Source organism: Rhinolophus hipposideros (genome assembly GCF_964194185.1).
Source record: "Rhinolophus hipposideros genome assembly, chromosome: 19".
Lineage (NCBI taxonomy): Eukaryota > Metazoa > Chordata > Mammalia > Chiroptera > Rhinolophidae > Rhinolophus > Rhinolophus hipposideros.
Window position 1 is genome coordinate 9,984,698 of NC_138065.1, and position 21,111 is coordinate 10,005,808.

A 21,111-nucleotide genomic window follows, 5' to 3' on the forward strand; every position below is an offset into this window, starting at 1 on the left:
ACTCAATGGTGAAAAGCTAAAAGCTTTTCCTCTAAGGTCAGTAACAAGACAAGAATGCCTACTCTCACCACTCCTATTTAACATAATACTGGAAGCCCAAGCCAGAGAAAGCAGGCAAGAAAAAGAAATAAAAGGCACCAGATTGGAAAGGAAGAGGTAAAATTGTCTCTATTTGCAAATGACATGATTTCCTATATAGAAAATCCTAAAGACATCTCCAAATATCTGTTAGAACTGATAAACAAACCCAGGAAAGTTGTAGGATACAAAACTCACATACAAAAATCAGTAGCATTTCTATACACTAGCAATAGTATCTGAAAAACAAATAAATGATCTCATTTACAACAGCATCTAAAACCATAACATACTTAGGAATAAATTTAACCAAGAAAGTGAAAAATATCTACACTGCAAACTACAAGACATTAATGAAATAAATTAAAGAAGACATAAAAACTGGAAAGGTATCCCGTGTTCATGGACTGGAAAATTAATATTGTTAAAATGTCTGTATTACCCAATGCCATCTATAGAGTCAATGCAATCCCTATCAAGATTACATTAGCACTTTTTACACAAGTTAAAAAAAAAATCTGGGGCCGGCCTGGTGGCTCAGGCGGTTACAACTCCATGCTCCTAACTCCGAAGGCTGCCGGTTCGATTCCCACATGGGCCAGTGCGCTCTCAAGCACAAGGTTTGCCAGTTCAATTCCTCGAGTCCCGCAACGGATGGTGGGCTCTGCCCCCTGCAACTAAGATTGAACATGGCACCTTGACCTGAGCTGCCTCCTGAATGGCTCAGTTGGTTGGAGCGCATCCTCTCAACCACAAAGGTTGCCATTTTGATTCGTCGACTCCCCCGCAAGGGATGGTGGACAGCGCCCCCTGCATCTAAAATTGAACACAGCACCTTGAGCTGAGCTGCCACTGAGCTCCCAGATGGCTCAGTTGGTTGGAGCGCGTCCTCTCAACCACAAGGTTGCCGGTTTAACTCCCACAAGGGATGGTGGGCTGCGCCCCCTGCAACTAGCAACAGCAATTGGACCTGGAGCTGAGCTGCGCCCTCCACAACTAAGATTGAAAGGACAACAACTTGACTTGGAAAAAAAGTCCTGGAAGTACACACTATTCCCCAATAAAGTCCTGTTCCCCTTCCCCAATAAAGCCTTTTTTAAAAAATCCTAAAATTTATATGAAACCATAAAAAACAAAACACTCCTGAGGAAGAACAAAGTGGGAAGCATCACACATCCTGATTTTAAGCTATTTTATAAAGTTACAGAAATAAAACCTATGGTAATGGCATAAAAACAGACACATAGACCAATGGAACAGAATTGAGAGTCCAGAAATAAACCCATACATACATGGTCAATTAATATTTGACAAGAGAGCCAAGAATACTCGATGGAGAAAAGGCGGTCTCTTCAATAAATGATGTTTGGAAAACTGAATATTCATATGTAAAAATGAAACAAGACCCCTGTTTTATACCACTCACAAAAATGAACATGAAATGGGTTAAAGACTTAAATGTAAGACTGGAAACCACAAAACTCCTAGAGGAAAACAGCTCCTTGACATGGGTCTTGGCAATCATTTTTTTGGATATGACACCAAAATCAAAAATAAACAAGAGGGACTACATCAAACTAAAAAGCTTCTGCACACAAAGAAACAATCAATAAATGAAACGACATTCTACAGAACAGGGGAAAATTGCAAATCATATATTTGATAAGGGGTTAATATCAAAAATATGTAAAGAACCCAACAGCAAAAAAACAAAAATCCTATTTTTAAAATGTGCAAAGGATCTGAATTGACATTTTTCCAAAGAAGATATAATGGCCAACAGGTACATGTAAGGTGCTCAAAATCACTAATTATCAGGGATGCAAATCAAAACCACAATGAAATATTCCCTCACACCTACTAGAATGGCTATCATCAAAAAGACAAGACATAACAAGTGCCGACAAGGATGAAAGGTACCCCAGTGCAGTGCTCGTGGAACTGTAAATTGGTACAGCCACTATGGAAAACAGTATAGAGGTTCTTCAAAAATTTTTTTTTAAAAAACCATCATGGGATCCAGCAATTCCACTTCTGGGAATATATCCAAAGGAAACAAAAACACTAAATCAAAGAGCTATCTGCACATCCATAGTCACAGCAGCATTTTTTACAATAGCCAAAATAAGGGAATGACCTAAGTGTTTTATGTATATATATATGTAATATGTGTATATATATATGTAATATGTATATATGTAATATGTATATATGTATACATATATATGTATATATGTAACATATACATATATATAAATACACATACATACATAAACACACACACACACAAAAGAGTATTATTCAGCAATATTGAAAAGAGGAAATCCTGCCATTTGTGACAACATGGATGAACCTTGAGAGCATTATGCTAAGTGAAATAAGTTAGAGAAAGGCAAATAATGTATGATCTCACTTATATGTGGAATTTTTAAAAAGCTATAGAAAAGGGATCAGATTTGTGATTAGTAGAGGTGGAGTAAGACAATGGGGAATTGGATAGAGGTGGTCAAAAGGTACAAACTTAAAATTACACGGTAAGTATGTCCTAGGGATGTAATGTATAATATCATGACTATAGTTAATTCTGTTGAATGGAATATCTGAAATTTGTTAAGACAGTAAATCCTAAGAATTCTTAACTCAAGGAAAAAAACAAATGTTTTCTTTTCCTTTTTTGTATCTATATGAGATGAAGAATGTTAACTAAACTTATTGTGGTAATCATTTCATAATATATGTAAATCAAATCATTGTGCTGTACACCTCAAACTTACACTTACACACAGTGTTGCATGTCAATTATATATCAAGAAAACTGGAAAAAATTATGAAAAATGAACTTCAGGAGTAGTCAAGGAAAGGAAGGATTCCTCTTCTACTGAAACAGTAGGATAAAGGCAAACATGTATGTTACTATCGCAGGTAAAGAGAAAGACATTTAGTCATTCCTTTGAAAGACATTTATTGAAAACAGAAAATTTTCAAAAGCACTGTGCTAAGGGTAAACAAAGACAAAACATAATCCTAGCCCCTGAAGAACTTGAAATATAATGGGGCACAGAGACACATAACTATTTCATATAAGAACGAAGTGCTATGAGAATACTTATATACAGTAAGGTCAACTTTGCATGATGAAAAACGTGTGAGATTTTTCCATAGGTGGAGAAAGGAATTAAATGAAGGAGACACAGTAAACAAATGCAAAGATGCTTGAAATTGAAAGTGCATGTTCCTGGCTGTTGAACAGTGATTAAAAGAACAGGATTTGGAATCATACAAAATAGACCTAGGTTTGAATTCCAAGCATTTTTATTTCTTTATTATGTGATCTTGATCTAAATAACCTAACTTCTGTAAAAATGAAGATGATAAGTATTGCTTATAGCATTGTTGTAAGGATTAAATTAGATTTAAGTAGGGAACTCAGCATAGTGCCGATAATATGGAAAGAAAAAAAGTATTTGTCATTTTAAAGTGTGAGTCAATTCACTTTGTAAATTGCAAAACACTACAAAAACATAAGACATTGTTTTCTTCAGAAACATGATGAATAGTAGCTAAAAATATATCTAAATATGTAAGCATTTTATTATGAGATAATATCAAATACTTATATCTAAAAGCACTACTACATCTAAAGTCTACCTATATTTATATGTGTATAATACCAGGGGTGCCAAAAAAAATGTATACAAGTGGACCCTTTGGTCAATGTTGCTCAAGCAGTAGTTGGCCATCATCAGAAGTGTCTAGACGCTGATGGTAACCACCTTGAGCACCTCTTGTAATTGCAGAAGTCACTGATGGTAACCACCTTGAGCACCTCTTGTAATTGCAGAAGTCAAATGTGACTTGTATTCATCTTTTGTTATTGGTATGTACTGAGTATTACAATATTAATACAGTTTTTTGCATCCTCTATTTAAATAAGGCAATATGCTAAATACTTCTCAAAAAAAGCTAATGGGGGAGAAACTGTATTTTTAATCCCTAGTTACCCAAATGTTATTTTCTAATAAGACATGTTTATACAAACAAAAAGTTGCACCTAAACCTTACAATTAGTTATTTTATAATGCCACAAACCTACTTTTTTCTCTCTTTCTATTTCAAGTTGTTTCTTAACAGACGAAAGTTCATTTTTTAGATTAGATAGTTCAATCTCCTAAAGAAAAAGAAACATGAAGTTTGAAAGTGCATATAAATGCAAACTAGTGGTTCAAATACATTTAGTTTTATAGAGAAATAAGTTCACTCATAAAATATATACACTTTAAAAGCCTACTGATATGAAGGTTGCTAGTTAAACATAACTAAAGATTTAATTTATACAAATTTTTATATTATAGTTTGCTCTAAAGAAATATTTAACACTATGTAAGTTTCTCCTCATCCTCTCCCAATCTATCCCATCCCTGCTCTCCCAATTTCATAATCAGAGCTCCAAACTTATTTGTAACTTGGAGTTTACAACTTTTCACTTGAAAAAAAAGAGTTCATTCTACCATTTCAAAAAATAAATTGGAAACCCACTTAACTAAAAGGTCTATAAGAGCACTTTAAGATCTCAGATTCTTTGATTCTATAGCTGAAAAATTATGGTTTTATTTAATATTATTCTTTAATATTGTTGACATGAAAATTGGCTTTTCGCGCTATTTGTTCCATATCTCACCAAAGATGCTTTTGCTGATGACTGTTCTTGTTCTTTGTTCTTATAAAGTCCTAATTCTGAGTCTCTTTCTTCAACCATTTTATCATACTGGTGCTATATTAAACAGAAAAAAACATTTTAAGAATATGAGAACCCAAATAGATGATGTTTTAGTATGACTGGAATCCTTGAGCATTTAATATTTGAAGAAAATGATGTTTGTGAATTCAGTAATATATATATATATTTGAACATATTTTTCTAATTTTTCAATCACATAAACAATGAAATATAAAATAACTGTCTTGGAAATAACCTATCATAAGAACAAGAAATAATTCTTTTTAATTGGAAACATTGAATTTCATACTTTTAAAAATAGGCTAGAAACACCAGGACCCCTTAGAAAACTGGATGATTCCATATCTGGGGCAGGAAACACAAGATGAGTTGACCATTTTGTCATAACAGAAAGCAAGAAAGCTATCAGGCACTGTTAAGGTCAAGTCAAAAGAATTTGCCAGCCAGTTTGAAGAGGCTCTCACTGGCCAAAGACGAGACATTTGAACATCAGCATGGATAAAAACTGTATTGAATAGAGACGTACCAAATATGTTTAAACCTATGAGTTCATAAACTTACTTTACAAGTTTTTCTAAATCCTCATTGGTTATCTCATAATATTATATCCCACCAACAATTTTTAAACATGAATAGGTTAAGTATAGCCCACCTTCTCTCCAAACCTTGATGGGAATAAGGCTTAATTCACTAACAGAATCAGAATGATTACTTTAACACAACAATTAAAAATAGAGCACATTCGCAAACACAACAAACATTAAGCTTTTCATACATTTATTCAATGATAAAAATTTATTTAGCCTCATGCATGTTAGACACATAGAGGACACAAATATTAATAGGAAACATATCCTACGTATGTACTCAAATAAATATAAGGTGGAAAGTACTGTAAGAGTCTACCAGGAAAATTCAGATAGTGAGCACTTCCATCTATCATAGATGATAAAGGAGAGATTTCTGCAAAGAAGTTACACCCAAGGTCAGCTTTGTGTGGTGAAGATTCAAACTTGGAGAAATGGGAGATCGAGGATATTCCAGCTATAATTAGTTGTTAGTGCACAGACAATAATTTTCTCTAACAAACCAGAATGCTATCTTAATGTCACCATTTTCATGCATAAGAATGGCTCCAATAATTTTCATTACACAGAAAGAAAAAATTACCTTATGTTTTTCCATAAGTGCTACCATTTCGGCTATTTTATGTTGACATCGTAAATCAATTTCTTTCTGTAATTTTACTGCTTCATCAGCTATTACTTTTGCTTTCTCAACCTATCAAATCAATTAAAAGTGTTTCTCAAAATTAATGCACACAAAAATTAACTTAAATGTAGAGACCATCTGCTCTATTTATATAAAATGCAGAAATCAAACACCAGAAAATTTGGAAAGCCAAGTAGAAAATGCATTACTGTTTTGGTTTATTTTAGGGTACTCTATCAAGTAAGATGACAGTATAACACTGTAAAGATCATTTAATCTTTTCAAAATAACTATGTATTAGTTAATACTCAAATACTTAGAATAACAAGGATACTTTCAGCTTCTATGAGAAACTAACTGTCCCTATTACGAATTTATTAAATCTTTTAAAAATCATAATTTAAAAACTAATAACTATTTTTCTCTTAAAATATTAATAAACAAATATAGAGTTTAGTATAACAAATTTTCAAACATATTTAGTTTCTCTTACCTCTCCCAAAAGATTTTCTTCTAGTACCTTTTTGTCCTCAATTTCTTTTTGATAGCTGTCAGTCATTTCTTTACATTTTTGTTTGGCACCTTGTAGTTCTAACTCTAATTTACTGACCTTTGTGTAAAGAAAAAAAACATGAACATTAGCAAATGCTGTGGATTTTCTGAAAATATTCTGTATTGATTTTGTGATTTTTGTGAATCTTGAAAGATTATTTATTCATGGTTGGATCATTTTCCTTACATTTTTCATATGGTCAGATGTACTTATTTTTCACAAAATCTATCCTTTCCCCTAAAATACATATTTAGACTTGACAAGTAATGTTTTAAAACGCAGCTATATTAAAAAAAAAAGCAGCTATATTTTAATTTTTATGAATTCCTTAACAATATTTAAATTATTCAGTCTCTGTTCAGTATGTTTTATTATAATAAGTAACTTCCATTTGGACAGAACACCCATGTGATTTTAAAAAAAAGCTTACTTCTTTTTTAAAAAAAATCTTTATTGAGGTATAACTAATATACAAAAAACTGCACATATTTAATTTATACAATTTGATGAGTTTGGACATATGCTTAATACACCCATGAAACCATCACCACAACCAAGGTAACAGACATACCCGTCATGTCCAAAAGTTTCCTTTTGTCCCTTTGTTTTCTGTCATTAGAACCCTTTAACATGAGATGTACCCTCTTAATAAAACTTTATGTGCACAATCCATTATTGCTGACTACGGGTTCTATGCTGCACAGATCTCTAGAACTAATTTATCTCACATAACTGAAACCTTACACAAATTGAAGAACAACTCCCCATTTCTCCTTCCCCCCAACCCCTGGTCATCTCCATTGTTATCTTTATTTCTATGAGTCTATTTTAAGTACTTCATATATATGAAATCATGCAGTATTTTTTCTTTTGTGAATGGCTTTTGCTGTTGAATTAGACGTGTTCTTTATATATTCTAGATATTGGATCATTACTAAATATGTGATTTGTGAATATTTTCTCCCGTTCTGTGGGTTGTTTTCTCACTCTCTTGGTAGTGTCTTTCAATCAAGATAGTGAAAAGATTTCAATGCAATCTCTACCAAAATTCTAACTGCTTTTTTAAAAATCAGAAATGGAGAAGATGTCTCAAAAAGACAAATAATATATTTTTCTACTTATATGAGGTACCTAGAGTAGTCAACTTCATATGCCAGAGAATGGTGGTTGCCAGGGACTGTGAGAAGGAGAGAATGGGGAGTTGTTTAATGGGTATAGAATTTCAATATTACTACTAGATGAAGAGTCCTGGGAATTGGTTACACAACAATGTAAAGGAACTATATAGTTAAAAAAAGGTTAAGATGTTATGTGTATTTTACCACAATAAAAAATTTAAAAAGACTTGAACAGACACTTTAAAAAGAAAATGCACAAATGACTAGCTCATGAAAATCCGTCCAACATTATTATAAGAAATGAAAAATAAAACCACAATGGGACATCACTATTCCTAAGCAAGACCTAAGGGGAGACATCTAGTTAAAAAATTATTTAAAAATTCAAGATAACAACACAGCAAGGAAGTTACATGACTACACAGGTCTCATGCCCATGAAGCTGGGCTCTGCCCACAACGACGACTGAAATTAAAAAGACTGAGAACACCAGATGTGAGTGAGGATATGGACAAACCAAATCTCTCATACATTGCTATGAGAAGTGTAAAATCACTTTGGAAAATGATTTGGTTGTTTCTTATAAAACTAAACATATATCTACTATATGACCCAGCAATTCTTTTCCTAGATATTTACTTAAGAGAAATAAAAACATGTCCATTAAAAGTATTGTACAAGAACATTCATAGCAGCTTTATTCATATTGATTTTAAAAAACTGGAAACAATTCAAATGTCCATTAACAGGAGACAAGGTAAACAAATTAGTTCTATTTATACAGTGGAATATGACTCAGCTGTAAAAAAGATTTATTGATACCTACAGGAACACGGATGAACCTTAGAATATGCTGAGAAACTAACCCATAAAACAAAAGAATATATTTGACGTGATTACATTTAAATGAAGTTTTAAAATAGATAAACCAATGTATAGAAACAAAAAAAACACTGGTTGTCTTTGGGGAACGGGTTTCAGACTGCAAAAGGACATGAGGAGAACAAAATGTGGTACATATATAGAATGGAATATTACTTGGCTGTAAAGATGAAATACTGCCATTTGAAACAACATGGATGATCTTGAGAATATCATGCTAAGCAAAATAAGTTAGACAGATAAAGTCAAAAACCATATTATTTCACTCATGTGAGATATAAAGCTAAAAGCAATAAATGAACAACGTAAACAAACAATCAAAAATTCATAGACACAGACAACAGTTTAGTGGTTACCAGAGGATAAGGAGGGAGGAGAGGTAGTAGAAGAGGGTACAGGGGGTCAAATATATGACAATGGAAAGAGAACTGACTCTGGGTTAATACACAATGCAACATATAGATGATGTATCATACAGAATTGCACACTTGAAATATATAATTTTACTAACCAATGTCACCCCAATAAATTTAATAAATTTTTTTTTAAAAGGACAAGAGAAAACTTTCTGGGATGATGGAAATGAGCCTGTATCTTTATTGTTGTTACATGGTTGTAAAAACATTTATCAAAGCTCATCAAACTGTATACTCAAAATCATGCATCTTATTATATGTAAACTGTATCTCAAGGAATTGCGAATAAGATGACAAACCAAATATAGCCTTGACCATTATGAGTTTACACTCCAGGATTTTAATGTTTTCTACAAAGTCAATGGTTCTCAAACCCCTTGTGCAGCAGCATAGCCATATGGTGTTTTCAAAATGCAGATTCCAAGGCTCCATCCGAAACCTACTCAACCTCAATTTTCAATAATGGGTAAGGAGTCTGAATAGACATAGACATACACACACACACACACACACACTTTTAAGCTGCTTAGATGATTTTAACACAGCTAAGTCACAAATGAGCATCTATTACATTTAAAAGGGTTGATTCCCACAACCTCAAAGAGGATGTTAGAAAACAACTGCTACAATATAAAGGGTATAAAATTGCTCATTTCTCCTCTATTTACTTATATTTTTAAAATAAAGATTCCAAATACCTTAATCTCATAAACATTCAGTTGCTTGCTTTCTGCTGTACCCTTTTTCTTTAAGGCCTTATTCTGTTAAAAGTTAAGAATAAAGAATTATGTTGAGTACCAAAATGATTCAAACTTGTACTGCCACCTGAATTAGACTGAAATTACTAAAAGAAAGGAAAGCATTATTCTATAAAACTGCAGTGAAAAAAACATTTTTTTAATAGTTTGATATTGAAGATCAATACATACCTCCTGTTGGAGTTCTTCGATATGCTTGCTTTTATTTTCAACTTGTTTCCTTAAATTGTTACACTAAAAAAATATAATTATCATTGTTTTATTCAATGTTCCAGTCAAAATAAGTAATTTCAAACTAATAAAAATATTACATAAAATAACAGGTCACCTCAAAAATCGTGTTATTAAATACTCCAGTAATGTCTAAATTTATGTGAACAAGTACAAATTTTAATAAAGATTATCTCAATACAAATGTGAAATTCTTAATTCTTAATCTACTTAAAGAACATCTGAATTCAACTACTTTAAAAACAAAGTGCTATACACACATGCACACACGGGGTGCCAATAAAATGTATACACATTTTAAGAAGGGAAAGGACAATTAAAATTACGCTGATGGTAACCCCTTTGAGCACTTTTTGTAATTGCAGAAGTCAAATATGACTTGTAGGTATTCATCTTTTGTTATTGGTATATATTGAGTATTACAATTTTAATACAGTTTTTTCCTTTCTTAAACTGTGTATACATTTTTTTGGCACTGTGTGTGTGTGTGTATGATAAATGTACTAAAATGATAATGACATCAGAAATACCAGTATTAAATGTCATTTTGACTGCCCCATCTCACTCTTCCCTCTTTCTGAATAAGCTAATGAAAATTAAAGTAACTTAAGTTTTCAATCCTTTTAATTTAAATAATCTCAAAACTTAGGACTAATTAAGATAAATATATTTTGTGGAATGCTCACAAAATTCTTGAAAAGGTTTTAAACTATAACAGTTTATTTTTAAGTAAAATAATTCTTGTGCATAAAAACTAATTTTATTCACCAAACTTCTGGATATAAAAAAATTGGTGTTGATTATTATAGAGGTCAGAACTTCAGAAAGTGAATTATACTTTCCAGAGGACTACTCACTATATAGAATGTCAAGTTTAGGACCAGTGTGTGGTGAGGTACAGAGAAGGAAGAAGTGAACTGGGCTGAGCAGCCAACATAAATTCTTTCACATAAAGAAAGCAGAAATTTTTCTGCAGCTCTCTTGAGAGATAGGAGAGATGTCTAAGAATGACTTTTCAAAGCATCTTCTTCCACTCTTAAAGATACCTACAACAAGTCAGTGAAATTATATGGTTCTCTGCTTTCTCTGTCTGATTTATTTCACTTAGCATTATACTCTCAAGGTCCATCCATGTTGTCACAAATGTTCCTATATCATCTTTTCTTACCACCGAATAGAATTCCATGGTGTATATATACCACAACTTCTTTATCCATTCATGTATCGAAGGACATTTTAGCAAGACAAACAAATGAGAAAGAAAAACTCATAGACACAGACAATAGTTTAGTGGTTACCAGAGGGTAAGGGGGGTGGGGGGTGGGAGATGAGGGTAAAGGGAATCAAATATATGGTGATGGAAGGAGAACTAACTCTGGGTGGTGAACACACAATGGGATTTATAGATGATGTAATACAGAATTGTACACCTGAAATCTATGTAAATTTACTAACAATTGTCACCCCAATAAATTTAATAAAAAAAAAGATACCTACAACAAATGCAGCTGCTGACAGTATAAAATTTGGGGAGAGGGAAGAGATAGTTAAAGGAGAGTTTAATGAAACTTTGCTCTTTAAAACATTGTGCAAAAGTCCTGAACCCACAGCTTCTTCAAAGAAACCAACACTAAAAACTCTATCTTGTTTCCTCAAAGCCTTCAAAAGACAATTAAGTTTCTTTGTGTAGAAGCTGTTAAAAGTGTAAAGACTCACCCTAAATAATCTAGTCATCCATATATTGCTATATAAAGTCTCTATTCCCAAACATTTTTACAATTTGACAGTACCTTGTTTTCTAATATCTTCATTAGTTTATCTTTTTTCAAAACTTCACCTTCAATGCTTCGAGCCTAAAAAATATTATTTGACATCAGACTGTTAACAGAATTACTATTTTCTTCTACAAGTATTTTTTAGAAATGGAATTATAAAGCTCAGTTTTATGTTTCTACCAAAACAGTTACCAGTTTTCCCAGTTTATTCCAGTATCCTTTTAAAAAAATTGTCTTTGTGTTAATGTTTATATATTAATGTTTGTCGTTCGTATCTTAACCCAGTATCACTTTGCAATATTTTATCAGCTTTCCCAATTTACCTTGAATTTTTAAAAACTGTCTTGTATATAAATGTTTATAATCTTTCAAATACATCTTTCACAAACATGTATTAATCTGAACCTTGTAACAACCCAATAATATAGAAAGGATAGGTATTACCTCCATTTTAGAGATGAGAAAATGCAATGAATTTCAATGTCAAAATATCTGAGAAATGTTTGAAATGGATTCTTTCTGGAAAACTGTTTCAATAGGTAAATTGAAATCTAACAAGGGAAAGTTTAAATATGCTAGCAACTTGTCTTTTTTTCTTATTTCATCACTAATATATTTACATTCTTAGTGGAGAATTTTTATTTTACATTAAACATCAAATTCACATTTTTCCCCATCACAAACAATAAGATTAGTGTTTTGAAGTGGCCTCTGATATAAATTTTAAAGTAGTAAATTGCATACTAAGTCTTGAGAAAATCAAATTCATTTTTCCTGGTTGAATTTAATTAATAAATATGAAACTAAAAGAAAAAATTGCTTTTTGAGAGGAAAACATTTGGAATAGTCTAAAGAATGTTAGAAGGTCAGCTCTACTACTTCTTAGCCATGTAGCCTTTCAATTTTTTTTAGCCTTTGGAGGTCCGATTATTTCATAAAATGACTATTTTATGATTATTTCAACAAAAATGACTTCTAGTTAAATAATATATAAAAAGAACCTAGGTCTAATGTAAGCCCTTAAAAATATTATCTCATCTCATCCTTGGACTAATTCAAGTTCCTAATGTGTAAATATAATTATGACACTCCTCAGATCAAAACTTGTCAATAACCACAAACTCCTAAATATAGCTTATGAGGCCTAAGTGACCTACCCTCATCTCTTCCCAATCTCAGCTTTTCCTACTCTTTCCACTATCACCACTCTCTTAAACTCCACTACTGTCTTAAAAGCCAAGATGAACTTTTTATAGTTGCTTAAATATGACAGGTTCTGTCATACTTCTGAGCTATCTCAAACTTTGTATATAATGTGTCTGTGTCTGTGTCTGTGTGTGTAACCTGGAATACTCTTCTTCTCCCTGATATACTTGTGTCCATTCCTCTGCCCTCACTAATTCTTCTGTTAATCTAAGGTTTCAAACTAAATGTCACTTCTTCCAGGAAGCTTGTCGTAACTCAACTTTGGATTAGATGGCCCTTCTATGGTCTCCCAACAGCATTTATACAGAGGATCTGTGTTTTGGTCTGGCCACAATCCTTTCCTGCAAAGACTCCTTTATCGTAAATTCCACAGTAGTCCTGCTCAGTCCACATAGTAGTTTGATGGAGGCTGATCTGTCTCCAGAAGTGGACACACAACTCAGGCTTGACCACATTACTTACTACATCCCCTAATCACAATGACTGGCTCAGAAATAAGTAAACTAAACTAGGCCAGGGTCCACTCCAAGACTTTTTTTCAGGGCTTTCAAGACTATTTTTTATAGCCTTTCAACTGATTCCACTTCTCCCCGTTCCATACTTCAAAATTAAAAATGTCACTTTCCTAATAAAAAAAACACCTTAATTGGATCACCACGGTCTACCAAAACAAATAAAATCCAAACTCAGTACCCAGAACAGTGTCAGGCACATAGTAAGTAGTCAATAATATATGTTGAATGAATGAAAAACACCGTGAAGGTATTTATAATCTAGCTTGACCTATTTTGGCACAATTTTTTCCCACCATGTATGTTATATACTATAATCATGCCACAAAATTTGTACTATTCTACTTTCATATTCTTCCGTAAAAACCTTCCTATCCCAACTTTTAAAACCAAATCCACCAAAGCACAACACAAACTTATTACTCAATTTATCAATATATTCTATATTACTAAGAATGAGCCTTTTGTTTAGCCTAAAAAGTAAATCAATAATATTAAACATTTATAAAAGAAATTTAGAACTGCCAATATTTCTTCTAGATATATACCATATAAGCAAAATAACCAAACTTTGCCTATACTTTAAAGGTCAACAGCCTAGGTTACTAGGCTAGATTACTATTTATACAAGAGTATACATCACTTTATTTTTTTTAGATACATGCTATTGCCTTATGATTTGAAATTTTGTGATACGATCTATTATTAAATATAACGTACATTTTCTTCACTCTTGTTCAATTTGCATTCAATTTCATCTCCTTTCTGTTTTAGTTCTTCTCTCACAGATTCCAGTTCATTCCTTAAGGGAAATGAAAGAGTGACACTGTATAAAATTTATATTTTCATTTTATCCCCTTTCTGGATTTCTAAAATAGTTGACTATTATTTTTTGTTGGTTCGTTTATTTTCATTTTGTTTGGGAATTTTCATGCATTCATACACATATGCACTCTTCATTCCTATCTTTAAGTTAATTTATACAATCACTGAAACTAACATAAAGTAATATTGAAAGTCAACTGTTATTGAAAATAAAAAAAAATGAAAATAAAATAAAACCCACAAAAAACTTATACATTTATTTTGAAATTATCTGGACCTTATCGTCATTTTTCCATTTACAAAACTCCTGGAAAAAAATATTTCATATTTAAGTTAAGGTTTCACTTTATTGTTTTGTTACTCATAAATCAGTCATCATTCTAAGACAGTCATAATTTTATAATAGAGACACAAATACAAGTGATTTTAATGGAAAACTACATGACTGAGGTATTTGCACATACATATACCTTTATATATGTAATAGAGTATCTCTGGAAACATACACAAGAAGCAGTGATACCTCTGGGGAGGGAAATTAGTAGGAAGACAAAGGGCAAGAAACATAAGTTTTCTTTCCTCATGTGTTCCTTTATCCCTCTGAACTTTGTACCATAAGTATATAACATCCTTTCAAAAAATTTTAAGGAGGTTGGGAGAAGGTAAAGTGGGTAAAAGAGAACCAATATATGGTAACAGACGGAAACTAGATTTTGGGTGGTGAGCACGCAACATACAGATGTGACATAACAATGTACACTTGAAATTTATATAATGTTATTAACCAATGATACCCCAATAAATTAGAAAACTTTTTTAAATTACAAATCTGTGTGTTACACCTGAAAACAGTGGAGCTTTTGTCTCAGATGGACACTTGAAGCTATTTCTAGTTGTACTCTCTCTTATTACCACTAATATGTTTCTGGGTCTAACCTGTATACTCAATTGTGTGGAATAACTGGCCTTGTGCAAACTGAACCCAGGATATTTATTCTTAACTGAGTATTAAATCTTTAACTAGTATATACTTATAGCATATTCTTACTTTTCCTAAAAATATTTATATTTAGAGTTTTATATGTTCACAGAGTAGGTAAATGTACAAAAAGATATTATCCCAATAATTTGTGTTCTCTTAAATAAAAAGCAGCCTCTACCTAAAATATGTCTCACTTTTTATCCCCAAAATGTACAGCGGTTTAATCACAGAGATTCAATCTATACATAACAGCTACTTCTGAAGAAGAAAATTGAGCAAAAAGAACAAAAGCCATCATTAGAAGCATAATAAAAGATGACTTTCCAAATCTGCAAAACAGTAAGTTATATGCCAGGCACTGTGCTCAGTACTTTATTAACATTAACTCACATAATAAACAAACCTAGGAGGGAGGTATATTAGGTTTAAAGGAGATCTCAAATAATTTAAAATACAAGTTAGTTTTAATGACCACATTCTTTAACCAAATATAAATAAATCAAAACTTAATACTTCAGAATATAAGTACAAGCAAGAACTCCTACAGGTTTGGGAATGATCTAAATACTAACAGATTATTTAAAAAATAATAAACATGAAAACAATGCGTATCAATAATCAGGTCATAGACCCACAGTTGTGTTAAGGAGAGGGGTTGTCACTTTGTGAGTGGTGTAAATGTCTAGACATTACATTGTTTTGTAAACCTGAAACTAATTTTTAAAAAAAGAAGTAAACTGATCTCTTGAAATATTTTTATTATTTGAAAAAGAAAAAGATAAAATTTTAAAAAGAACTAAAGCTAAGATCAATATTTGATTTCAGGCAGGCAAAGAATGTCTAAGTATAACCAATGAGAAAAATGAGAAAAATTACAAAAGGAAGGACAACTAGATTTAATATAAAAACCAAAAAACTTTGGTATGACAAAAAAATTACCCAAAGTAAAAGAAAAACAACAGGTTGAGGAAAATCTATGCTGTAAATAAAACAAGAGAAAGGATTAATATATTTTAGTTAAAATTAACTAAAATTAACTAAAAATATATTTAGTTAAAGCTTAACTAAATTAGTAAAAAAAAAAATCAAGATCTCAAAATATGAGTGGGCAATAGGTATAAGTAACGTTAGAAAGAATTCTAGCAAACATGAAAAATTCAAAAGCTTACCCAAAAAAATGAAAATTACAAATCACAAAAACAGTGTTTTTATCTGTTATAATATCAAATAAATTAATAATAATACTCAAAATCAATTAAAACATTTTGGAACCAGCATTTTTATACAACATTGGATATGATTAGTGTACCTTCTTAATTAGATACATATTAAGTATTAGAAAGTTTATGATGCTTAAGAATTAATTTTTGCCTAATCTCACTATTTCAACACTAATTGTAAATTAGACATTATTACAAAACTTTATTTTTAAGCAGGATTCCAAAGCAGTAATTTAAGTCTAATTTTTTACTTTATATTATATTCAACATAAAATAAATCTAAATTAACTTTAACAAGTTAATAGAAAAGAAATGCTAAATTCTTTTGCCAGACAAAAAGGCCAACTCATCAGTCTTACCTTAATTGTGTTTCTGTTTCTTCCAGATTTCCTATTTGTTTTAACATCCTTTCCTCTTGCTTTTTGTGGTTCTAAAGAAATAATTGATGTTGTTTATATTATTTTGTTTCAACAAAAATAAAATCGAAACTAATATTTAAGACCTTTATCTGTCACCATAAAATACATTAAGTTATATATAAATTAAGAGAATGAGCTATTTAACTTGCATAGTTCCATACTACTTTTCCAGTCTTTAATTATTCTCCTAACAATCTCTATACAGCAACTAACAAAACAAGCCTTACTTGCTGTTTCCAGTGATACTTTAGACTTATATCTTTTGTTTATATTGTTGTGGCTTCAAGGAATGCTTTTTCACTCATTGTTACCTACTGAACTCATAATTATTCATCTTTTAAGGCTAAAATCAATGGTATGTTCTCTCTGAAGACTGCTCTTCTACTTAGGCAGAATTGATCCTGTGAACTCAGATAACATTTTGTCCCCAAAACAACACATATACTATTTTGTTTAAGCTATTTGAACATTTATTTTTTTTCTACTGAGTTATAAGTGCCTAAAGAGGAAGGATGGTATTTTACTCATCATTGTATTCTCCACTATATGATTTACTTAATGAATACTTGTTGAATAAATACTATATAAAAATCTTGATGCTTAAAATTAACATTATCAATGGGTAACATCTATATTGTTGCCCATTATCACCATCTAAGATCAATGTGCATATTTTTCTTCTAAAACAAAGTATCAGCTCTAAAATAACCAGACTTTCAAAGCTAAAACAATCTTTTAGAAGTCATCTATTCTAACCCCCTAATTTTACAGGTAAGAAAACTTAAGTCGCTGGTATTTTCTTTTTCAACTCACATTATTATCTTCCTGCTGCTTCTTGAGTTCTAGGGCCATCTCACTTGTTTCTTGTGCTAGTTCTTTGTTCTCCAGAGAAAGCCTGTTGCAGCTTGTGGTTAGTTCAGTGTTCTTAAGCCTGTTTTTTAAAAACATGCCATATAGCATCCTGAGTAAACTGCTTATTTCTTATTTTTATCGAGAGCTAAAAAGCAACCAAAAAGGAAAACTCATGCTCACTACTACACTGGCTCAACTTGAGTTATTTCATATGAAATTACATGATACGAAATTTAATTCAAAATAATATTAGGAGAAAGGGATGAAGGGGTATAAATGAAATAAGATTGCCATTAGTTAATAATTTCTTAAGCTGGGTGGTTAAGTACATGCTATTTCCTTACATTATTACCTCTACTTTGTACACATTTGAAATTTTTCTATAATAAATTTTTTTCTCTTGTATTTTTTTTTAATTTATTAGTTTCAGGTGTACAAGACAAGGTAATACTTAGACGTTCATCATTTATATCCCTCACACTGTGAACCCCCCTCCCCCCATCCACTATCCCTCCGACCTCGCACCAAATTAAAAAATGGGCAGAGAACTTGAGGAGACATTTTTCTATAATAAATTTTTGAAGAGGTCATGTATTTCCTTGCATATTCTCCACACCTTATCCCACATACTCTTCCACAAATTTTGAAGAGTGTATTATTTTCTTCATATAATTTTTTCCCTCTAGTAGACTGCCTCTTAGATACTGTCTCAAACTTCTGATGATTTGATTAAAGTAGTACATAAGGCATGAACTATTTTTAATTAAAATAAAGAAAATTAGGTTTAATCTTTGGGCAGACACAAACTGCTCTTAACAAGGTCTCAAATGCTCTACACTGGAAGAGAGATTACTACTGTTATTGGTTGCAACTGGGATCAATTTTAAACGAAGGAAAGGGAATGTGTGGCTCTATAGAATGATTTTGGAGAACCTATTATCTCCTACTTTACTAATACTGGAAAGTCATCAAAAGGTAGGTAAAAGTTTTCATTAAAAAATTAAAGGTTGAAAAAGCAAATACACCAAAGATAACAAATTTATACTAAAGTGTAAATAACTAATCAGTCTACTCATTAAAAGGGATTTTGGTCAATAGGGGAATTTTACCCTGAGCCCCTAAAAAAGTACTGCTAAAAAGCAAGGAAAGAGAGCTGAAAAGGAAGAAACAAGATGCTGAATAAACTACTTATTTCTCATTTTTATTTAGGCTGAGAAGCAACCAAAAAGGAAAAACCATGCTCAACCATGTTTATGTCAATGATATATATTTTCATTAGAATGAAACTGATAAATTATTTTGATCTTTAGGAATCACAACTTTAAGCCCATTCAAATATTGAACATAATTTACTAATTTATTATTAACTACCATAAACCTTAGGAATTGAATACATAAGCTTTTGTATGATAGGTAGAAAACATACTTTTCATTTTCAAGCTCAGTTTTCAGCTCTTCAACCTGTTTTGAATACTGTTGTTCACTTGTCACAATGGCAGTTAATTGTATTTCCAAATCATGTACTTTTTTCTGGAAAATAAACATGTATAACCACAGCAAATGTTTTTACAATTTTCTCACTTAAAATTCTTGGTTACTCTATGTAATAAAATCAGATATTTGGCAAAAATTTAGTAAGAATACGTTAAATTTTTAAATTTAAGTTGATTTAATCCCATAACCATTATAATTTTAAAACGAACAATGACAAATGCAATAGAGGCTGAGAAGCAACCAAAAAAGAAAAACCATGTTGAACCACTAGATTGGCTACTCTAGTTTACTTTTCTCTAAGTAATAACACAATAATTATTTTCTCCCACTTTCTCTCGAAATTAAACTTACTGAGTAGATGAATCATTAAATATTTTATTTGGACAATATAAGGAATGAATTTGTATTTTGTCATTTCATCAATACAAACCTATGCAATAATTTAGCAAAACAACCAAAACAACTGGTTACAATTGCAAATAATTATTTTCATGAGAAACCAAATAGCTCCAAGAAAAATAACATATTGATCTAAAGCAGTTTTCAACTTCATGATGTTCTGAAGCTCAACCCGTAAAACTGTATTTATATATTATAAAATATTTTATCACTTATTCTACCAAGTAATTAACTTCAATTAAAATGTCATACTATTAAGAATATATTAACTAATAAAATCAGGTAGTATCTTAAAAACTAAGTTGTTCTTACTATAATAAAAAGACAGTTACAACAGAATACCATTATGGACTGAAAACATACTTTTTCAAATAAAAAAATTCTAAAATTATAACATGAGCACTATAAAAACTATTGTAAACTAAGAACTTAATGAAGGCTAACTTTTCAATGTATCAATTAAAAAATACTCAAGACATTAAGAAATGTAATTGTTATAAGCCATGGCATTATGCACATACTATTGATATTTTAAATGCTGACCTTCTCTCCAACATTATACATAATGTGGAGGTTCTCAGGTATGTTTTATATCAATCGTTAGCATATTAAATGTAGCAGGAACACACTTTTTAAAGGAATTTTGTGAAGAAATCTTTCACAAAGCTAATAGCTATAACAGTCTATTCTGTAAATCTGTACTAACGAAATATGTGAAAGAAAAATGTATCCTTTTTAAACAAACCTCTCTAGTTTGGAGAAGACCAGTCAGTTCTTGTTCTGTTCCTTTTAATTCTTCAGCAATCTTCTCAAATTGTTTCTTTTCATCTAAAAGCTTTTGATTTTCTGCCTATTAAGGACATCAACAAATCAGGACAACCAAAGCACACAACATATTCAAAATAATCAAACCGCCTAAATAAAACTGAAGAGAAAATTATGAGTTTCTCTTTGGCTAAAATTTTTTAAAAACAGAAAACAAGTCATTATAAAGTAAAATTTAAAACTAAATATGATGATCGAGGATTTAATGGACAGAGCCCAGTTTTTTTATATAAAAAAAATCATACAGGCCACTGAAATCAAACCTTAACTTATGCATAAATCACTCCAATTTATTAGCATGTATTAGTCACTCAATCTTCTATCAATCCTGTTTATCCTTATGTTAACAAAAATGTGCTTCCCTGTAACTTTATGCAATAATCATTTTTCTGCCTTCTTTAATCACATAGAAGTCTAATTCCTCTTTCATATAAGTGATAAATATTTGAAGAGAGTTATCACTCCTTAACTTTTCTCTTAACTATTCTAAAATCCTTAATTCTTATTATCATTCTTCCTATGAAATAGTTTTAAATTACCTCATACCATCAGGATGGGCTCACTTTGTCAATATACCATCTTAAATAAGGTGCCAAGAATTAAATTCAATGTTCTA

The 21,111-nt window shown here is 31.1% G+C and overlaps 1 protein-coding gene across 3 annotated transcripts in view; it reads right to left on the reverse strand.

The window, feature by feature from the left end:
- Positions 1-21,111, reverse strand: part of SYCP1 (synaptonemal complex protein 1) — a gene marked incomplete at both ends in the record, with an annotated part of 86,542 nt that overhangs the window by 20,050 nt on the left and 45,381 nt on the right. The window contains 12 exons of one of the 3 annotated variants that reach the window (XM_081025970.1): positions 4,172-4,246; positions 4,757-4,849; positions 5,987-6,097; positions 6,522-6,638; positions 9,696-9,758; positions 9,927-9,989; positions 11,777-11,839; positions 14,200-14,281; positions 16,866-16,936; positions 17,739-17,856; positions 19,204-19,307; positions 20,416-20,520. In XM_081025970.1, coding sequence (XP_080882096.1) covers positions 4,172-4,246; positions 4,757-4,849; positions 5,987-6,097; positions 6,522-6,638; positions 9,696-9,758; positions 9,927-9,989; positions 11,777-11,839; positions 14,200-14,281; positions 16,866-16,936; positions 17,739-17,856; positions 19,204-19,307; positions 20,416-20,520 — 1,065 coding nt within the window. The remainder of the gene's footprint in view (positions 1-4,171; positions 4,247-4,756; positions 4,850-5,986; positions 6,098-6,521; positions 6,639-9,695; positions 9,759-9,926; positions 9,990-11,776; positions 11,840-14,199; positions 14,282-16,865; positions 16,937-17,738; positions 17,857-19,203; positions 19,308-20,415; positions 20,521-21,111) is intronic. The other 2 variants (XM_081025971.1, XM_081025972.1) reach the window with 2 other exon arrangements.